Source organism: Thermobia domestica, chromosome 7 (genome assembly GCF_964235325.1).
Source record: "Thermobia domestica chromosome 7, izTheDome1.hap1.1, whole genome shotgun sequence".
Lineage (NCBI taxonomy): Eukaryota > Metazoa > Arthropoda > Insecta > Zygentoma > Lepismatidae > Thermobia > Thermobia domestica.
The window spans coordinates 62,431,741-62,454,447 of NC_137460.1; the positions used below are offsets into that span (position 1 = coordinate 62,431,741).

General features: G+C 34.0%; 1 protein-coding gene across 9 annotated transcripts in view; it reads left to right on the forward strand.

Annotated features, from left to right (window-relative positions):
• shi (dynamin-1 shibire) overlaps positions 1 to 22,707 on the forward strand; it is a 139,402-nt gene that overhangs the window by 73,126 nt on the left and 43,569 nt on the right. For all 9 annotated transcript variants that reach the window (XM_081764772.1, XM_081764774.1, XM_081764771.1 and 6 more), the window contains exon 13: positions 587 to 706. In XM_081764772.1, coding sequence (XP_081620898.1) covers positions 587 to 706 — 120 coding nt within the window. The remainder of the gene's footprint in view (positions 1 to 586; positions 707 to 22,707) is intronic.

Below are 22,707 nucleotides of genomic sequence, written 5' to 3' on the forward strand. Positions count from 1 at the left end.
TTGATCCGTCGTGTGATTTGTACTTAATACATCTTTGGTGTGGAGGGTTTCTGAATGTATCAGGACATGTAAGCATGTAGTGGACAATATCGTATCTGTTTTCTAAGGTTCCACCTATTCCTTTCATACCGCCTAATCCCTTATCCTCATCCACTTGTGTTGATCAACCTTCTGTTTGAACATCCGTACATTACATAAAAGCAGAATGTTAAGTTAAAAATTCCATTTTTAATCTTTTTTCTGTTCTAACGTGAATCTTTGATCAATTAAATTGCTTTATTACGATAGCCAATATGGATGCTAAGAAAAAGAAAGAAAGAGATGTATTTTGTTTACTTGTAACAGCTAGCGTGATTAAGTTGCAGTTGGTTAGTTCACTTTTTCCCGTCAGAATCCGCTCTTAGCAGCGAACTTTTCTGTGACAGCTGTGTCTTCTCTTGCCTGCCGCCTGGTGGTGGAAGTCAGAAATATCTTTGGTAAGCTTTGATACGTCAGTTGTGTGGGTATCATAATGTGTTTCTTTTGCCGATCATGGCGAATTATATCATCAGATTTAATTATATGTATATGTTTATCTCTTGTGCAGGATTACAAGCAGTTGGAGTTGAGCTGCGAGAATCAAGACGATGTTGATTCTTGGAAAGCTTCTTTCCTCAGGGCTGGAGTTTATCCAGAGAAGGCAACAGAGCAGACGAATGGAGAAGAGGTGCGTTCGTACAAAATTATTCTTTCGTAGTTGTATTAGATGTAGCAAATAGTATTGTACCAGGTTTTAGAGTACGATGTGTTGGATAATTTTATAGCAGCTTCGGAGCGCAAAGTTTTTTTAAACAGTTGCGCTAATATAAATGAGCATTTAAAGAAACATAAAATATGTAAATATTACCTTCTAAGAAGAGCTTAACTATAAGCCTCTTTCTTGTTCTTATGTTTTTTTTTTTTTTTTTTTTTTCTCCTGTTTCTTGCTTCCACATTTGTTTAAATTGCATGGTGTTTGAAAACCCTCTGAATTTTATTCTTTAAATGTCTTTATGTCCTATCCACATTCAGAAAATACTCCATTGGTGAAGAATGTTCTATTACAGCAAAGTGAATATTTGAAGTATTTTAAGTTCTATATACATGTATTAAACTAGATCCATCTTGTGAAAGATACAGTCACTCGGTAAATATTTAGACCGGTTATTGTACTATCTCAGTATTCACATCATGATAAAAGAAACTTTTGATAAGAATTGCCTATTCCAGAAATTCCTAAATTTTTGTTTTCACATTTTCATTTTCTTTGCTAATTCCTGTGCTAATTATTATGTATTTATTCCATATTATTTGATTTAAAACGTTACTTTTGTATCTTAATCTTACCCAGAGTAAGAAAGTCGTGTTTGTATTCACATAGTATAAATATAGGCACAGATTTCAGCTCTTAATTTGTTCATGAGTAACTTTGTTCCTCATACTTTAGACAAACTGAAACTTGCCACTTAAGACGTTCCCTATCCCGATATTTGAAATTTTGTAATGATGAAGAATACACTACCGTCCAGAATGCTGAGACTTTGTTCCCAGTTAAGAGCTTGCGTATTCCGATATTTGATTTTTGTACTGAAGAAAAATACGCTATCGTCTGAAAGTTTGGGAGCAATCATATTTTTGTATACCACAAGAATACGTTTTAAAATTTATCAAATTAAGTCCTTGTAATATGTCTTACTTTCCATCACCTCTATCTTGAGCAAAAACAAAAGTGTGTGTTCGTACTTCTGTGATATGCCTTGTATTTTCTATTTTTGAATAAGTATTTGTTTCTATTACCATTAATTCACGGTTTCTTTGAGTAAAAGAAAAAGAAAATAACGTGGCCTTCTCAAGCATGTTATCAGTTTTCGATCAAATTAATATCGAATAAGTTGGACAGAAGGGTAAAATATCGGTTACCGATAAGCTTTTCCAATTGTGGTAATATGTATGGACAGAATGTATTTAGAATTTGTGGACAGCTGATTAAAAATATGATTATTTAGATGAAGATTTGATTTGGATGTGTCTGATTGTTTGATTCAGAGTGACTTTCGTTTGGTTATGTGCCGTTATTGTGAAATAATGCCTTTTTTCTTATAATTTTATTGCATTGCTTTGATTTGTATTTTTGTTCGCTTTATTACAATTCTGTAGTGCTTAAACTTTCGGACGGTAGTGTATTGATTTGAGAAATGACCAGGTCCCTTTAGCATAAAGAATGCTTTGCAGTGAACTGTTAGTGTTTCTGAGACTTCCGTTTTGCTCTGTCAAAATATAATGATCTACCTAAGTTGGTGTCCCGAGGAAGCCGTTTGTACGAACGAATTAAAGAAAATTCCAAATTGATGAACTGTGTTGTCCAATCAATAAGTTTTTTTTAGGTACAACAGTGTTGCTCACAATATTATAAATTGAAAACTCAGTATTTCATTCCCATTGGGAAACAATAGAATATACTGACAAACCTTATGGTAACAGGTGATCCCATGCTTTTTTATTTTTATTTATTTTTTATTCGCCTGTATCCTGCCTTTTCTTTTAAATAAAATATTCCCCGAGTGAGCTCGAAATATTGATTTTTCAATCGTAGTATTGTGTATGACGTTGCCGTCCCTAAAATTATTGCAAGTTTTATTACTGTGGAAGTACAGGAAGCAAGATGGATCCTTTAATTAATTTTTATATATATATATATATATATATATATATAATTATTAATTTATCTAAGGGTAATTTAGAAGGAGGAAGTGGCTTACTTCTTGAAACAGAGATATTCGTTGTCTTTGTAGTATTTACAAAAATTCGGAGATAAGGGATCAGGACGTTTAAAAAAAAAAAAAAAAAATCAGATAATATTCTGCATAGTATTTCGTTTCTTTTTTTTAATATTCCGATTTTCAGGTTAAATAATAGTCGTTGGTTTATTACAATAAAAATAATGAAAATGTATGTAAGTTCTGATTGGGAGAGGAGACTTCAGCGAAGAATCAATCTTTAGCAAGAATATAGGTAATTCAGTGTCTCTATAAAGCTGAAAAACTGATTAATGCTGGCAGTTGCAGCTCTGTGGAGTTAAAATATTTTTTTTAGAGAGGTATTTTGTATTTTGAATGACAATGTATGAAATGGTTTTTTAAAAACTTCGGTAAGTTCAACAAATCTAATGCATAACATTTTTTGTTATAGGCGAGGGTAAGTCTTTGTGGCAGGTCAGAATGATTTGACCTCTACTTGAGTGAGAAGCGATACCGAATTAAAATATTCACTCAGCACCCATACCATTTGTGCTTGTGAACCATTTCTTTGGCTAATCTTTGACCTTCTGGGATGATTTAAGGAGGAGGAACCTTGTGTCTGTCAGGATGAGTTGTTCTCTTTCTCTTGCCTTCATTTTCATTACAAGTTCTAACATCCGTTTGGCTTCGTGCTTAGTCCTCTACCATCGGCTTAACATTTATTCTTGTAACTTCTGTCATAAGAATGCTGCTTTCTCAATGAACAGGGTGTCTACTAGCTTTTTTTTCTTTTCTTGTAGAGTCCTTGCATGGAAACTAAGTAACCCATATTATTTACATGCACTTTCGTCAGCGAAAATGCCTATGATCTTCGTTGTTTTTAGTTTATAATACCACTTTTTGCTGTTGACAAAGTAGTAAACATCTAAATAGGAAAGAGGAAGAGACCATAAATGTGCTTTGAAACACCTCTCTATAAGACAAAATGATACAAATCAATCTGAGCTTTCGTCTGGAGAAACGATCTCTTTTAGATTCTGGTTTAAATGATCAGCCTTAGTCTTGAAGTAAAGACTGTTTTTTTTAAAGAATGTGGTGAGTGAAGTAAGAAATTAAGTTTCTAAAATTTCTTAATTACTAAATTAAATCTAATTTCTTGAACCGTTTAAATAAGTTGGTCTGTCACCAAATCGTGTCAAATTCAGGGGTTTCATAGAAAAAAATGTAATTTCTACAGAGGATGTAAGATTAATAAAGAAACCTAACAAAAACCATATTTGTCAAAATATATTTAATACAGTATTCAGTATTGTCCAACATAATATTCAATTTCAGATATTGTGAAACCAATCACACTCTTGCCATGGAAGATACTGCTCTGTGGCTCTTCCCAGTGAAAGCATTGAAAAATTTGAATGCCTTATGGTAGTTCGGATTACACTCTCAAAATGAGATCTACGTGTCAGTGCTAAACTTCCAACAAACAAGCAAACAAATACTATATTCAGGTTGGACATAAAATTAGAATCTTCGGAGGAACGATAAATGCTGTCTTAAAAGGTTATGAACAATGTTTCAGTGTAAAGAAAGTAAGAAGGTTTAAGCTGAAGATTTCAAAGGTTTATGTCTGTATCATATACCTGAAAAGGGGAATTCGAGAGAAATGGGGATTTTTTTTTTAATCCCTTTTTCCAAAATTTAGGACCCTCGAGACCGGCTCTTGTGTTAATGTACAGATCTTAAAATCACTTGAAAAATAATAAATGTTCTAATAATTTCCTGACCCCACTGCTATGTGGCCAATGCAGAATCCATCCATATTTGATCCGTGTTACGTACACATTCGTCGGTTGACCTTCGTTAATGTTTTACATGGGGGAACGAAGTATTAGAACTTCCATATTGGTATTTTGTGCTTTGGAAACCTATCAGGAATGCATTTTATCCTTACGAATAACTTGCCCAATATCAAATTCAGCATTCAAGAGCACTATAACAGAGAATTTATATTATATTTTGTAAATAAAAAATATAAGAAATCGACAAATTTTCTTTCATAAGCAATAGTTTATAATGAATGTAATTTTATAGTCCATATAACGCCAGTAGACGCCCGAGTTCTCATATATTTATTTTTTCATGTCATTAGTGTGGCTTTTTCTGTCAGTTCCTCACAATATGATTTGCTTTCCTAAATTACATTCTTTTAATTACTGGTTTCTCACGTACGTATGACAACTACTCATATCACCGTTTCCTCTCTGCAACCTTTCCTAATGTGTATGTGTAACTGTGTGGACTTTCTAACTTCCTTTATATTTCTGTCTTCTTTCACTACGTAAAATTGTTCCAACATACTTTTTTTTTTATCTTGTTGCATTATTTTGTAGATTATTGGTGTTTTTCTCCTTTATTCTATCAAGTATTGCACTAAAAATAAATTTTAAAAAATGGAGGAATTTCCTTTCGCGAACATGAGGCATCGTTGCTGGAAGAAACTCTGTAAATTCATGAAGCTCAGAACTGTTTAGTTGTTACAAGTTTTTAGTTTGTTGAATAAATTCTGTGTACGGTGCCCAGTAAAATTCTTGTATATGTTCTTTCCGGCAGTGATTTGGTACGGGCAGTTAATAGATTTTGCAATTTTTGAAAGTGGACACACTCTAGGTGGATAAGAAATATTTGTACCGGGTAATATCGAGAGCTAAATACAATAAAAATAAAAGCTACGAAATGTAAATTTCCCGTAGACAACCGATAGAGGAAGTTGCAATCCAATCACTTAAAACTCAAATCAATCCCGGGAGACCCAAGTCGTACTGGACCGATTATAAGCATACTTTTTTTTTCTTTCGTTCTTGGACCAAAAAAGCATGCCTCGTTTTATAATCGGTATTGTTAACATGGCCCTGTATTGACGCAGTAGGAAAATGTGGATATATTAAAGACAGGTGAAAACCACAGTTACCATGGCATAATATTGTTTCGGAGGACCGTTTAATTAGACTAATTTTATTAGGGTAAACAGTTGACAAACCAATTAAAATATGTAAATATATATATGTATATATATAATAAGAAAAATACTATGAAATAGAGTATAAAGGAACACACTGATAAATTACCTCAAAATACCCCAAATTAAAAATACCTCAACAATTTATCCGTCTACAATCGATAAATCGTTGAGTTTCCTTCAACGCCGTCGTGGCGAAGACCACGCGCCTTTTAATCGTAAGATTGGTGGTTCACGCCTACCACCTGTTCCAGTTTTTTTTTTTTTTTTTTTTTTTTTTTTTTTACTACTACTACTACTACTACTACTACTACTACTACTACTACTACTACTACTACTACTACTACTACAAGGAGAGAATAAGAAAATGAACTATCACTCGTCTCCTGAATGCCATTCGCATCTAATAACCGTTTGATCTGCTTGAGATCTTTGATGGAAATTGATTGCCTGGAAGCTGCAAACTGAAGGATAACTTTCTTCAAATATGCTATCGTTGATTCACTGATTTCATATAGGGTGGAGGAGAGGCTAGCTTTATCTTTTCCATTGACAGATGCCACCATAAGTAAGGTTTCGCCGTCATATAGCCTCTCTCTCTTCTAATTATAGTGAATTTGTAGAGACTTGAAAGAACTCGTGGGTTCGTGCGTGTAAGAAGTACTCGATCACGAATGCGCTTGACAATACAGAAGACGATGCTCTGTACGAAGACAGTGACAAAGAAGTAAGTGACGATGAATTTGAATCATCTGGTGGTGGTGATTAACGAAACAATAAAATGGCAGAAAATATATTCTTTATGCTTTGTTTGTTTCATTAATCATTTTCATTTTTTTTTAATTAGTTAGTTAATTTTCTTTTCTTTTTTGCTTTTCCGGGAATCGGCTTCTAAATCGAATAAATACGGTAATTAAGAATTTTGAATAAAATGTGTAGTGGTAGAGAGGTGTCCCTGCCCCACTAGTAAGTAAGGGGATTTGAAATCTACCCTTCCATTTGGTCTACAAGTTTGAGAAAATAAAATAAAAACTGAAAACCAAACATCTTAATTGGTATATCATAATATGCATCTTTCCTCTCGTAATGGAGCAAAAATAGAAAAACTTAATTTTAAGTGGACTATCGAATGGACTTCGTATTATTCAGTGTTCTCAGTTATATCTCATAGGTCGAGTAGTTTGGGAAATATGAGGAAAGGAATTAGAATAACATTGTGCGGGAAGCAAGTATGATCATGAGAGGTTTGACTCTCGGTTTTGGGAGCACTCTACTGAATATCACACGAGAAGCTTAGTACACTGGATTTCTGAATTTTGAAATACGTTGCCCATAAGGGAAAATTCTTTGTAAGAGGGGGCGTAAACGTTCGGTGTGTTCCCTTTTCTTCACAGTATATATTATAGATCCCTGAGTACTAATCAGTGTTCAAAATCTTATTCTGATAAGGCAAAACATTCGGAAAATAGTAAAGAAAATACCAATTGCCGTTTGGCATACTTTAAAAATCTAAAATTAGGGATCTCCTGACTTTCAGTAACCTATTGATGAAGTATGAAATCCGATCACCTGGAAAGCGTCTATCGAAAGTGGACATTTTTGGTTAACGGACGTATGGAAGTCCGGGGTATCCGCTCTCACTAGTGAACGTAGAGGTCATCGAGTTGAACCTGATGATTCAAGCGTCATTCCGATAGGTTTCAAGATCGAGAGAGAAGAAACTGCCGTCTCTTGTACGTTCCTTTCCCCATCCTATTTAAGAAGAAAAAAAAAATTGATAGTCTACATTTCAGTGGATTTCAAACCTCTCATTCGAGGTCTGCAGCCATGTGGCTCAGTGTTAGAACATTCTCCTCTAATGCGTGCGAAGTGGGTTTTGTGCTGAAAAAACAGCATGTGTGGGGTTTTCTCGAGGTTCTCCCAGTTCTTCACTTCCCATTTCACTCATTATCATCATCACAGTCTCTCTCAGCCTTGGAGCATAATTGTAGGATGTTAAACTCAATAATAATAAGAAGAATAATTCGGGATCTGTTATCTATACCTTACACTGACGCCCTGTGCTCTTCTTTTTATAACAATTTCCACACGCGATTTCTGCTTAAAAGAAGCAAAAATAAATAAATAAATAAATAAATAAATAAATAAAAATAAAAAGTCCCATGCGTTAAACAGCCTCTTCCTTTAATAGAAAACCACAGTCGACTTCGTAGTGCAAGGAATTAAATATTTACTTCAACGGTGAGCACTTTTTGCGTTACTTGACACATTTATTTTCTGAAACTAATTTCACCAACCCACGAACCAAAAGTAGTAAATCATTACCACATACCATTAAAAGCGACAATAGTTTAGCAATAAGGAATGCCTCCACAGAAGTTAGGTTCTATGAAAAGTTCTATAGTTCACGGAAGTATTTTGTTTGTTGTCTGTAATATACAGTGAAAAGCTTTGTAGTGAAAGAAGTTAAGAGGAAGGATAAGCCGAATTTACAAGGAATTAGATTTTCGTTAAGTCAAAGCAAGCTGAATTTAAGAGTGATAAATTATTTGCTACACTCAGTCTTTTCGGTCAAATTGTAATCAATTGTTTCATTAACGACGGCAATCTATGGAGTTTGTGTGTAATAAAATGTAAACACTCTTTTTGCTTAGATATATATATTAACGCCAATTAACTGTAGTTGGTTTACAATCTTGAAAAACTATTACGTGATTCGCCATCGTTAACACAGCGAATATTAATATTGCCAGTCTATGAACTACACTTGAAAAGTGTTTATGCGGATAAACTAAATGTATCCAGTTATTAGTTCTTTATATAAAATATTAACTTTATTGCGCCAAATTTAATCAAATTGCCATTTTATTGAAGTGTAACAAAGTTTTGTCAAATCCACCAACGTTAACTGAATACAGTTGGTTTCACAACGTTACTATAGTACGTGTTTAATTTATTATTGATATTTGCTATGTTGATGGTGGCAGCCATCACACGCATAGTTTATAATTTTTCATATTGTTAAAAAGATAGTTCAACACTATAACATACAACCTGGCACCTTCTGTTAAGATTAACAAACACTCAGCCACTGTGTGCCCTGGCACGGTGGCTCAGTGATAGAGCGTGTACCTCTGGTACATGGGGTCCTTGGTTCGATTCCCGACCAAGCAAGTTTGTGGTGTACAGCATCGTGTCTTTTTTCTTGGTACTCCCGCTTTCTCCCACATTTTCATTCCATCAATTCTTCCATAATCGTTCATTTGCCTTAGTCATCGTCTCCCTTAGCCTAAAGAACATAATCGTGGGACGTTAAGCCTAAAGATTTCAATTCATTTACTATGTGGCGTGGGAATACTGATTAGATAGTAAATATTCCTGGTATGATTTCGGCAATCAATCTTTTTGCTTTCGACAACTAGACCATAATTAATACTTTAAGCGTCATGTGCATTTATTTTATGCACATTTGATCTATTACTGGGGGCCATGAGCGTATATGTTATGCACTTTTCACGTTTTAGGCTAGTGAACGCTGCTGGCCCCAGAGAAAACATCTGATTTTGTGGCTTAGTAAGTGCGTATTCCTTTTTATGTCTATTGTTGACAAGTACAGAATAGACTGACGCTACTAGGGCTGGCCGTTCATATTTTGTTGTGCATTCAAGACATTTGGTAGTTTAGTGCAGGTGGATTTAAATTATCGTTGTTTTCGTTACATATCCGAATTGTTTCCTTTCTGGGGACATTGCAGGAAATTTACAACAAATGACGATCAGATCATGATTAGTTAAAAACAAAGAAGAAAAAAGATAATTGGACAAGTCTTTAAACGTAGACGTTTCTAAATGTATGACGAGGTCGCTTTTAGTGTTTCGGTGCTTATAGGGGTGATTCTGTATGGATTGTTTAAGTATTTCTTGGAGCTGATGTCTTACCTGTATCTATAGTAATAGGTGGTAGAATGAAATGAATAAAGACGTACCATAGTATTTCGTAGATAACTATATATTGAAATTATAACATTTAAATCAAAATGTGTGAATGACAAACTAAGATAAATATTAATTTTGATGAACAACGGAGTCGAGTGAGAGCTTAAGACCCGAAACTAATCAAGTTTATCCTATTTCAGAGCTTTGATGAATAAGCAGTTTGCCTTACATTATTTAACAATTGTAGCAGTATTTAAGAGCTTGTTTCTATACCCATGTTTTACATCTTGTTTCGATGATCTGTGTTGTATGGTGTACAGGTAACTGTTGCTTTTAGTACAGGCTTTTATTTTGTATATCATTTATTAGGTATTTGTCGTTCATCATAAATAGATTGGAACATAAAATTCACTTACTTTTTTTATTTGGGTGTGTAAGCTTTATTTATTGTGTCAAATTCAACATATACTGGATTAAATTTAATTGCTTATTTTATGATGCGATATAAAGTATAAAAGTCATTTGCATGACGGAGGATTCCATTGCTCTAATTAATGTATTAAAAAAAAAAAAAAACAAAAAAAAATCATTTTTTACGAAATCCTTGCTTGAACAGACTTATAGAGGTCTTGGATGTTCCGTTGTAAATTTTTCGTGCTAGTTATCATCTTATTATTATTATTATTATTATTATTATTTTAAAAAAAAACAACGAGATAAGATACACGGCGTATAACTACGGAGAAATTATAGTCTGTTTGGCACAAGAATGCAGAATTTGGTAGAAGTATCTATCAGCTGTTGTAAGTATAGAAACAATTATAAAGTAATGAAGTAAATTTGGAGTCTTTGGCTTACGAAATATCTTTTATTTTACTTTATTTCCGATTTAGATTAATTCATTCTTGCCTATTCCTTAAGAAATTATGATGTTCCTGTTACCATAAATAGCAGCAAGATAGCTGCTGTTACACTCCTTATTGCAAACAGACCTAAGGAATGAATGTATATTTGCTTGTCGGTACATAATGTTAGTATAATAAATCAAGTAAATCAAAGATAGGAAATAACACATATTATTAAGTAGAGCAAAATAAAAAGAAATCAACAAAACTAGGCCTGAAAGGCAACTGTGACTAACTTGTCTAAAAGTTTCATCTGCCGTTGCAGTATGAGAATTTGGCGAATTGTAACACAATATTTTGATATATAATTGACATAACATACATCCGTGTGCCCTGAGGTTTAATTTGAAGCCAAACGTGAACACACAATATTGGAATAAGAATCATTAAATATCCTGCGATCCACGTTACATAAGTAATTTGACTATGTTTGAATTCTAGCATTGAACTCTTCAATCATAGTGGCCTATCAAAATTCTGTTAAACATATTAACAGTTTTTCGGCATAATTTTGTTTCATTAGGATATGTTAGTCTTTCGCATAGATCTTCATTTCACTAACTTTTTTTTTTTTTTTTTTTTTTTTTTTTTCAATAAACCAGTCGTTGGCCAAAATACAAAATTCTGTCGTAAATTTTATATATCAAGCATTGAAATGTACTAAGTAAATGTTAATCTCTTTAGCAGTTTTCTAGCTGACGGGAAGTTCGAATCAAACCACCTACGTAAATTCCTACATAGATGGCACTATCTATCTGCTCACCAAAAGAAAACCTTGACCTATATCCCAGTCCTCAAGGCCTCGTGACGTTTAGAAGCAGATGAGTTCAAACAGTATATGCTAGATAATTATTTCTTTGACGTACCCCTTGTTTGTCCTCTCAAATATGTCAAATCACCTGATAGTGGTTTGGGTTAATTTTGATGACAAGATTAAGCAGAAACTGGAATAAGAAAAAAACAACTGCAGCACCTAGTAAAATATAAAAAGTAGAGTACATTTGTCACTGTTCGTCTCTTTTACTTCAGATTTTTTTTACAGACGGAGGGTCGTTCCCAGCCAAATCAACACAGGGTATAAACCTCACTATTTCAGATTTTCATGTAGTTTGGTACACTTACAGTATCCATATAAACTTAGAAAAATACCAGATTTATTGTGACATGTCAATTCATTTTGAAATTACAGCTATGTAAAGTTTTCAAAAATCGGTCAAAAAGAAAAAAAAAATCCGCGAACGAATAATGTTTGAATATTGTTCTGGAAGCTCTCCTAATTGAGCTAGAGAGCTGAAAAAAAAAAGCATTTTGTGGCTTTTTCATTCTTTTCCCTATGATATGCAACATGATATGGGTTAAGAGGAAAATTTTTTATCAAAATTGTGACTTAATTTTTCAAAAAGTACATTTTCAAATTAATACTAAGAATACCTAGTTGTAGTTGATAATCATCTGGAAGAATATAAATGTGAGATGACAATGGATTCATAGTTAAAGAAACTATGACTAAATTTAATGTTACATTATACTCTATAGTCAGCTGAACCTTCATAAATGCTTATCTTAAACCTGCTTGTAAGTGAAGGTGAACGCTAACGTAAGTGAAAGAAATAACCAATACTAAAATCAAAGTAATACTTGCTACTAAAGTGTTAGGATTGTTCACCGAGGTAAATTTGAAAGAGCTTAATTTGTTTAGGGCACATCATTTTCGAGATCATAAATGTTTTCCAATGGGAGGCATGGTTTTATTTGAGTCAAAACAGCTATTGCTGACACAAAACATCAGGCTTCCTTGGACATGAGAACGACGAAGAGGACCGCAACTCGATGAAAAAAAGTCACTTTTACTTCATGAGGTTCTTCATTTCTCTGTAAAACATACCCAAGACATTAATTATCTTCGTAGATAATAGTGATGTGGCCCGTGACATCTAATTTATCAGAAGATTTCGACGCTTGTTTTTCTCAAGATTGAATCTCCTAAAAAGATGTTCACAAATAAAGTTTATGTAGGTTTGGAAATGAACGCATGATTTTGCTGTGTTCCTTTTACAGTCACTGCTTGATTAAAGCGATTTTTCAGGAACAATTCTGATTGAGAATAGTCTTTTTTGTTGAGTTACAAAGTTTTCGTTGGTAATATTTTCTACTATCCATTCAAAAATTTGTAGTGGAATAAGTATTTGATTTCCATATGGTCTTTATAAACTAGCACGAGCTTCCAGTCTCTTTACAGATCCTTCTAGTCCGTCGCAAAGCTCTTTTCCGTGTGCCGTGGCCGAAAAGTGCAACTGTGCTTTAAGTTTTAAATCTTCCTCGCGAAACCACAAATTTGAAGTTTTCTTTCATTTTTTATTGGGCTAACTGAAAAATAAAAAAAAAAATAAAATAAAAAAAAATTGGGGAATATTTCAAATTTTTCTGATAGAAAGTTTGAGTTTCTTTTGCAGATGTTAAGAGTAACTGTGTTGTGTGCAACAGCAACTCAATGCAATCAGAAACTATCACATAACTAATATATTCAAGTTTGGTTTTTCCCTTTGAAATAAATTACGAAGATATGGATTATGAGCTGTTCGCTTATCCAGTGGTAACTGCTTCATTTTTAGTAATTTTAATTCTCAGACACATCGTATTTGACAAGAAATTCTGACACTTCTAGATTTTCTTTTGTGTAAATAAAGTGATATTCTGCCATTCTGCAATTAAGTCATGCCGAATCAAACAGGCTAACTTGCTGAGGAATAAGTCGATAAATTCGTCTCTAGATTGTTCTAAAATCTGCAGATTACACCGGTCAACTGAAAGTCACTGGCAGAATTGTATCTTGTGAATTAGATTTTCAGTGAGGACTACCTGCAAAATGTTACTATTTCAGTTTCACCAGGGCAGTATGCAGAGTTATTCATGTAGTTATTATTTTCTGTTACAAAGGTTCTTCAGCAGCAACCAAAAGTTCACGTTTCATAGGTGAGACATTTTTAGCGCCCGGCTTTTATTTTTATTTTTTTTTTTTAATTTTTTTTTTTTTTTTTTTTTTTCGGTAACTATAAACTGGATCTGAACCAAATTTTGTTGTCACGTAGCCCACATCGAAGATAAAGATCTATATATTTGGTGGCTCATCTCGGCTTGTATGCGGTACTGTGTTTCTCAGTAATTACTGGTCGGGTCCGAACGAAATTTGGTGGGTATGCAGTCCATCGTCTGAGGAATAAAGATTTAGAATGAGACTGTTTCTTGTATATTTCGTAAACTGCTTGTCAACTTGTTTCTAATCTTCACAGACGAGTTTGTCACTTAACCCAATGGATTGCCGATATTAACATCCATTGCTTGCTCCATAATACGTGAAACTAATAAATAGTGAAATGATAAACTTTAATATACGTGAAGTGTTTTTGATATTCTGTGGTGATGCACCATATTTTCATAAAAACACTTGTATTACAGTAGGTTTGTTACGTTTTGTTATCTTGTCAAAGTTGTTGAAAAACGTGCTAACTGTAAATAGTCTGGTTGAGGTTGTGATCTCATATTGTACACTCATGTCCAAAATGATTTTCACATATCTATAACTGTCTTCTTGTAAGAATATAATTTGATAATGATTTTGCAGGGTACTTTCAATACTGATATGATATGAAATGTATGTATGTAGTAAATTTCATAGGAAAAGAATTATAAATACGAAAATTAGAATGAATAAAACAAAATGTTGCTAAATAGACAAGAAAGTTTTATTTTCGTTCTATTGTTATTATTTACTGCTCTTTTGACATGAAATTTTCCACATGCATGTCTTTGCCGATTATACACATACTAACATTATAAGAAATACCGGGTGAGTTCGTTATCAAATTATATTTCTACAACATATTTATAAACATGCGACAATAATTTTGGACATGAGTGTACAATAAAAGCTTGAAAAATATACTAATTGTCATAAACTCAAGGTTGAGTATGTGCTTTTGAAATACAACACACCCTGAAAGAATTCCAAGTGTCGTGACGGCATGTAATGGAAGAACTATTTATGGGATATAGTGGCACTTCTTTATAATCATTTATACAGAAGTCATCCAGAAAATAAGTACCGTTGGTCAACTTAAAAAAAAAAAAAAAAAAAAAACAGTCCCTTTGAAACATTTACGAGGGTTGGGGCAAAAGTCATGGCAACTTTTTTTTTTTTCTTTCTTTCTTGAAGATACCAGTCAGGTTGGAAAATGTGACATATACAGACGAAAGGACAAGGTGTTAACTACATGTACTAATTTATTACGGTAGTATACAGGGCAATATGGCCTTCACGGTGCAAAAGAATGACAACACAGTCCACATACAGTTGACATGAGAAAGCTGGGCCTAAAGACCCCCAAAGTAGTCCCCTGCTACTTGCACTACACGCTGCTAACGATATGGGAGGCGCTGAATACCACCCGCCTCAGCATTTGCCGCTCCATGTATGAATCGGGCCACCTGTTCGCACATAGCATTAGCAATGTCGTCGCGTGTTGCAAACCGCCAACCACGCAGTGGTTCCTTAATCTCTCGAATGAGATCAAAGTCATAGAGCGAAATGTCAGGAGAGTACGGTGGGTGCTCCAATTCTTCCCATCCCCAACGTCGCAGTAACTGCCCTGCACACTCTGCTTCATGTGGTTTTGCATTGTCGTGAAGGATTATTGCAACGTCATACGCGACGATCACCATCAATTTGATTGGGGAAGGATTCTGACGGAACTTCTGCCTTCTTGGTGATCCATCATGTCGCCACTCCACGGACTGACGTTTCAGTTCTGGTTCGTATGTCCTGGCCCAAAATTCATCGATGGCGATTATTCGTGACAAGAATTGGCCGTCGTCCTGTTGCCAGCGTGTAAGGTGATCGGAGCATATTACATTTTGCATCCACCTTTGAACTTCCGTCACTGCATGCGGTACCCACCACGATGCGATTTTGCGTAGTTGCAGCTCATTACGCAATATCCTGTGGATGGTGCGTTTCTCGATGCCACTTGCCTCCGCCAACTCCAGTAGCTTCCATCGTTTGTCTTCATCCGGGAGGTGCTCGATAATGGCACGTGCCATGTCGATCCGCACACTTGACAGGTCGTCCCGAACGTTGCTCATGACTGGTTGACACACGTCCTTGCTGAAACTTTCCTACCCACCGTGCTACTGTCCGGTATGGTAGGGCATTATACCCAAGGCCTTCCACTAATTCACTGTGACATTCCATCGCATTTCTCTCTCGGAGAACAGCTATTTTGATGTGAGAGCGCTGCTCAACACGGATTACTTCCATCTCGCACGACACTCACCAACTGACTGATTTCACAGCCCTCGCTGTGCTACTACCAGCTATCACAGAGCCATCTGTTGTTCTGCATACACACTATGCCTCCAGAACTTAAACAAGACACATAGAAGTTGGTGATCCGCTCCCATGTCTGCAAGAAAAAAAATAATTGCCATGACTTTTGCCCCAACCCTCGTATAACGAGACACTATATGTTGTGTCCCTATATCGAAGAGTGGTGCCGCCTGGGATGATAAACAAGTGAGAGTAAATTGTTTGACCTCATTGTCATCCCTAATGCTCTAGCTAGAAAGAAGTTTTAACGCACAAAAGAGATCCAAAATTAAATAAAGCAAGGTTTGGATGAATTGGGGGATTAATTTTTCAGTCATTCTGCAAGAAATTGTTGCATAGAAACCGCCTTATTGGAAAAAGCATGACCGTAAAAACAATATTACGGCTTAAGATGCTACGTCGCTTGTTTTGGAGTGCACGATGCAATTTTTGTAGTTTCGCAAATACGTGTTGGCGGTTTCAGAGCACTTCATACGTGACAGGTGTTTCGATTTTCTTGAACATTGCATCAAGCCACTACGAAGCTTCTACACTTCTATCTTTTTTTAGCTCTGCCTTATCAATGGATCCAGCTCTTCGGACCCATGCGAATTCTAGTGATTACAGTGCAGGTACGGCGGCATAAATTGCAAACGGAATTTAACTTTCTAAAAGTGCGTTTTGTATTTCTGCCACTCAACCACTTATATTTATTTACTAAACATTTGATCACATATGAAATTAACTAATCACCGAGGCTTACAATTAACATTACGCTATGAGCTTATGTTCGTTCATGTTTTAAAGAAAATTTGATTATGGTGACATAATCATTTGAACGTACATGAAGTTAATGGAAAGGGTGATGGAATATTAATGGTAACATAAAATGAAAAATACGACTTTGATAATAAAAACGAACTGTTAACTGAAGAGTAGGTCCTTAATATATTTGTGACAGACTAGTGCAAATACGCATTTTTTTTTTTTTCTTTTACATGAAAAAAGCAACAAGAAGTTCTTTATAAAGTGTAAAACTGTCCCTTGTTCCTATAACGTGGTACTAAGTTGTTGAGGCGAACGAACTACTGTACATAAATCAGTGAAATTAAATACTCAAATAATAAATGATTAAAATCACTTTTGCTTTATAGGGCTTTATTCAAATAGATGTTGTTTTGTAAATAAACGTAACTGGAGGATATTCTCAGCATATTTCTCTGCGCGTTCAGTGGAATGTGAATAATAGTTTAAATGTTAAAACTTAATTAACGAGTTGTCCCTTCTCGTTAAATAAATCTGTCATTAACGATGTTACTGATATCTTTGTCGCCCCGTCTTCCCCCGAATTTAAAATTATTGTAGTTGTAATTCATGATAATACTACCGCATGAACAAATGGACAGTTGATCACTGTATTAGCATGACTTTAATGTACCCGGTTTTGTTCTCTGGGGTTGTATATCTTGCTTGCCAATTTGTATTCAGATGCATGTTATTTGTATGCCTTTTGTGTGCTGAACTTAATTGCATTTCTTTTTTTCACATTTCATCCTGCAATCTGAAGGGCTCAGAGGTTGGTATTTTGTAAATATATATCTTTCATATAAAATAGGTCATAAAAATGCAAGTATCATTTTGTCACCATTGTTGCTTTCTGTATGTGTGTTTCATTAACATTTTTTTTTTTTTTTTTTTTTTCTGTGCTTACGCTACTTCGTATCGGCAATTCGTACTAATTCTAGCAGTGCGTTAGGCTGTAGTATATGTTAAATAAGAAGAATTCATATGCGCAGATAGAGTTCTAAATGGATGAGGTAAAATAGGGTGGGATGGGATTGCGAGTGAAGTGAAGTAGCTTATGGCTATATACAGCACGAAATGCTCGGTAACTAACTGCAGTTAGTAATATGTGTTTGCCTGCAGGTTCAAAATGGAACATTCTGCTGCTTGGGAGCCATATTTTTTTAAATGGCTGAGTGCTTCGGTACAAAAAAGTTGTAAGTTTGCTAGCAGATCGCTCTCTGTGTAAGCTTGCGTGATCGAAAGAAAGAAAGAAAAAGAAAAATCGATATTCATTAAGGTATGCAATGGACATTTTGGTTAAACTAGAAAAGTTGCTCAAAGTTTTTCTGGTTGGTTTCGGTAACTCAATAGTCGCTATATTCCACAGAGCAATACAGGAGAGTAGATTTTAATTTCTGGTTTAAGAAAGATAAAATGAAATTCATTTCTTACTAACACTACATTTCTCGAGGAATTTTCTTTTAAGATTAGCAGTTTCCTGTATTCTGTTCTAGCTTTCTTGGTGTTACATGAGGACAAAACAAAATTTCAAGCTCTAACCAAAAAATTAGATCTCGTCTCCTGTATTGATCCGTAGAAGGTAGCACTTCGTTAGTTTACGAGACCAATAAACAGAAATGAAAAGACTTAAAGAAGACAGAAATTAAATGCGTTAAAACACTTGGTAAGTAAGCATCTTCTATAGTTTCATCGAGGTAGTTTCATTCGTTCCAATTGTATTTTACCATAATTTTCATCATTCTTTTTGTATTTATAATCATCTCTGTAACTACAGGACATACATTATGTGAAAATTAATATTTGCATTTAATTTAAACTGCCTTTAATGTTGTTATTTTATTTAACGTTTAAGCTATTGCGGCTATCATATTTCAGCTTGTTTGTATGCGCATATCGAATATATATAGGTGAAAAAAGAAAATCGGCTGAAATAGTTTTAAATTTACCATGTCAATTTTTATTGTGGCCTTGAAAAAATCAAGCGAACAATCCAAGATAGTAAGTAGCTCTGAATCAGGGTTAAAACTCTCAACTTTCGATTGGGGATGGAATGCCAAGATCAATGCTACGTGAATAAATCAAATTTAAGCAAAATTTATTTTTAAAAGCCAAAGAGTTGTCCGCCCAAAAGACAAAAGCAACTCTTCTGTACAAAATTCCCGTTTCTTGCTCCCAACTTTAATAAACAGTGACGGGCCAGGTCATTAACATCGAAATCTAATCTCCATATTGAAAATTGACTCGAGCACGTGTAGTTCAAAGGTGAGTGCATTAATGAACAGTTTTTTAATAGACTAACTGCTTTTCGTATATTGTGGGACCTAAGTACTTCCCGTGTACTGTGTGTGTATTATGGGATCGAAGTACTTTCGTGGTTAAGTTTATGCATAAAATCTTATACCTACTTTAAATGCTTAAAATCCGCATCTTTGTCCTTAGTAAATATGAGTGATTTCCACTTGTTTCCTTATATGAGATGTAAAAAAGTTACATTTTTATGAAACAAATGTAGTTATATAATCTTACTGGTCTTATAGTATACAAAACATGCCTTACGTTTCAATTAGATAATTCATTTTCTTAATTTATATATATATATATATATATATATATATATATTCTAGATTGCTAAAAACTTGTGAAAACCAAAGAGTAACTTAATTTCACTTACTTTCCCTCACAGATTCTTTCAGCTGCTGCTAAAAACCTGTAAAAAGAAAAAAAGAAAAAAAAAAAAAGGAAGAGAACTTAATTTCATTTACTTTTCCCAACAAATACTTTCAACCGTAGGGTCATAGCTCCCAGTGTGTCGTGTGTCGACTTCTGCAAATATCTAAATAAAATTAGTTGAGAAATCAGTATAGTGACATTGCCATAAGGGCGTACGTATTCCTTCTGGTGTGCATTTATTATTAAATGTCTTCGTTTCATAAAAAGTCCTTTAAGGAACCGCTACCTATTATTATACAGGTCAGAACCTTCCACATGCCTTTTGCGTATAGATGGATAGCAATGTGCTTTGCTTCGTTCTACTGTCCATGCATTATTATTATTATAATGCACAAGAATATTTAACCCACGTCTTGTGATCAAACTGAAGAATCATTGTGGTTGTAATAAGTGGATGATACATGATTTTCCGTCCACATCTATTATTTTTCGTATCCGTATTTACATTGTACAAGTATATGTGCTTATGTTTCTCTTTTAAATAAGAAAATGTGCATAGAATGACGTCACATGGAATTGATGAGTATTCTAATTTTCAATATGCAAATTTTATCAGACTAATACTAACAAAAATTATGTTGTAATCATATAGTGTTGTGTATTTAGAAACTTAGAAATTAGAAGCTTAGTTGCTATAGAAGTAGTCGTATCTATAGAAGTTTTAATACTTTTCAATATAGTTTTTTTTTTTTTTTTTTTTTTTTATTAGTCTTGAGAGCAAAATTAACTAACCTAACTATAAAATAAGGAATAGTGAATAATAATTAAGTTTATTGTGCAACCGCCAATAAGAGTCAATACTTCCTATGCAGTATTCTTTTTTCTAAATATATCAGAATGGATGAGTACATTTGAGTACAATTTAAAGAGAGATAAGTTCTACTTTGAGTTAAAAGTTAACCGGCAAAATATATTGCTTAGGAAAATATCGACTTTTCTTGGTAACTGTAGTTCAGGTGAAAATCTATATTTATGACTCATAAAGCTTATCATTTGTAAATACTGTGAACACAACATTGAAGTAGTAAGTACGTTTGAAGTAAGATAAAGGTACACTAAGAAACAAAGCAGTATAGTCGTTGCGATGAAAGGATTTTCATTGGCTTCAGTTCTTGTAGCTGAGAGCTATTCTTGGCAGCCCATCTTCACAAACAACTCTCCTAACGAGCCATAAGTGATAGGTGTGTAGTGTGTTTGTTGACGTATTAGTCATTGTACAAAGGGCTAGTGGTAGAGCGTTCACCTCTGGTGCATGGAGTCCTTGGTTCGATCTCGGCTCGCGCCAAGTGAACTTTGTGGTGGACAGACACCATGTGCGTGGGTTTTTTCCAGGTTCTCCCGTTTCCTCCTTCTCTCTATTCCACCATTTCATTCATTTCTCATCATCGTCTGCTTTAGCCTAGCCGGCATAACGTAGGACGTAAAACTTAGATTTCATATCATTTCATTGCACAAAGCATTTTTAAAAATCGGTACTTTTTCTTTATTATTTCTATGTACACTCATGTCCAAAATTATTGTCGCATATCTATAAATATGTTGTTGTAGGAATATAATCTGATAACGAATTCGCTCGGTATTTCTTATAATGTTAGTATGTGTATAATCATCAAAGACATGTATGTGGCAAATTTCATGTCAAAAGAGCAGTAAATAAGAACAATATAAAGAAAATAAAACTTTCTTGTCCATTTAGCAAAATTTTGTTTTACTTATTCTAATTTTCGTATTTATAATTCTTTTCCTATGAAATTTACCACAAATATACATTTCCCGATTATACACATAGGATCAGTATTAAAAGTACCTTGCAAAATCATTATCAAATTATATTCTTACAAGAAACCAGTTATAGATATGCGACAATCATTTTGGACATGACTGTACATAATATTAATAAGTATTGGTATTATAATTCAGTGGCATGATTGGACTTTATTGTGTGATTTCTCGAATTAATTTAAATTTTATCTATCACCATTTTTTGTCATTCGTCCACATACTATACAGAAATATGGAGGCTGTTATTTTGTTCGAAACTCCAGAACTGCAGATGCTTTGTTGAGCGCACTGTAGGGATTTGAAGGTTTATGTGTAGCAGAATTTGTTGGGAAAATTATGTGGTTTGTACTTCGAGACATTTAGTTTTTTTTTTTTTTTCTTTCTTTCTTTCTTCCTTTTCTTCAAAGTTTCATTTGATTTTCCCTCGTCAAACGATAAAACAAGTAAAATACCCGTGGTCACAATACCAGGATGAACAGGCACAAATAGCAACAACGCGTTTTTCAGGTGTCCATCAGGAAAATTATTCTTGAACGGGAAGAACTTAGTTGAAAAATTCTTTTTATGTGAGACACTTAGTGTTTATTTTCACTTTGTGTACCTGGAAATCCTTTGACCACGATGATTATAGCAAGCAGACAGTTAAGCTAAGTTAAAGAAATTTGTCACAATTTAACATGCATAAATGCCCTATTCTTAGTTTTTTTTTTAGTACTTTGTAAGATAAGATTATCAATAATATAGTAAAAATAAAAATAGAAACCTACATTGCGTTGTGTTCAATTATTTGTTTGTATCTTCTGAATATATTATTATTTCGTATATTAATTGAATTGAAGAGCAGACAGAGAATGTATTATACTGTATTGATTCATAAGGAAAAACCTAACAAAGTTTTCGTGTTCCAAACTACTTTGTCTTTAATAGTACTGTGAAAGCTATTACAGGAACTATATGGAAATAGTATTTCAGGGTTGGTGCATTTAGCTCCCAGGTATTCTATAATATACAATCAGATCATCATTATTGAAGCGTAGACAAGGTATAATCTATGTATACGAATAACTTATTTGGAATTTATATGCGCGCACATATGTAATAGAGAATTAAGAGTTTCATATTATTTTGGTTCGTAAATGGTTTAATTATAAAAACATAGACACAAGCTATTTGAATGTTTTAAAACTCATCACCGTAGTACAGAAGTCCGTGGGCAGGGGCGAGACCTCCAGCCGGTTTTGGTAATAGTGTCTTACGGATAATAAGTCATTAACACATCATGACTTTTCATCTTGATCGATGATAAGCCCTGACTCTCCTGTCGATGTTCTTTACTTTTTCATTCAGATATCCTTAATGGCGCTTAAGACGCTGAGTAAATGCCGTTACTTTTTTTTTTCTTTCTTCATTCAAG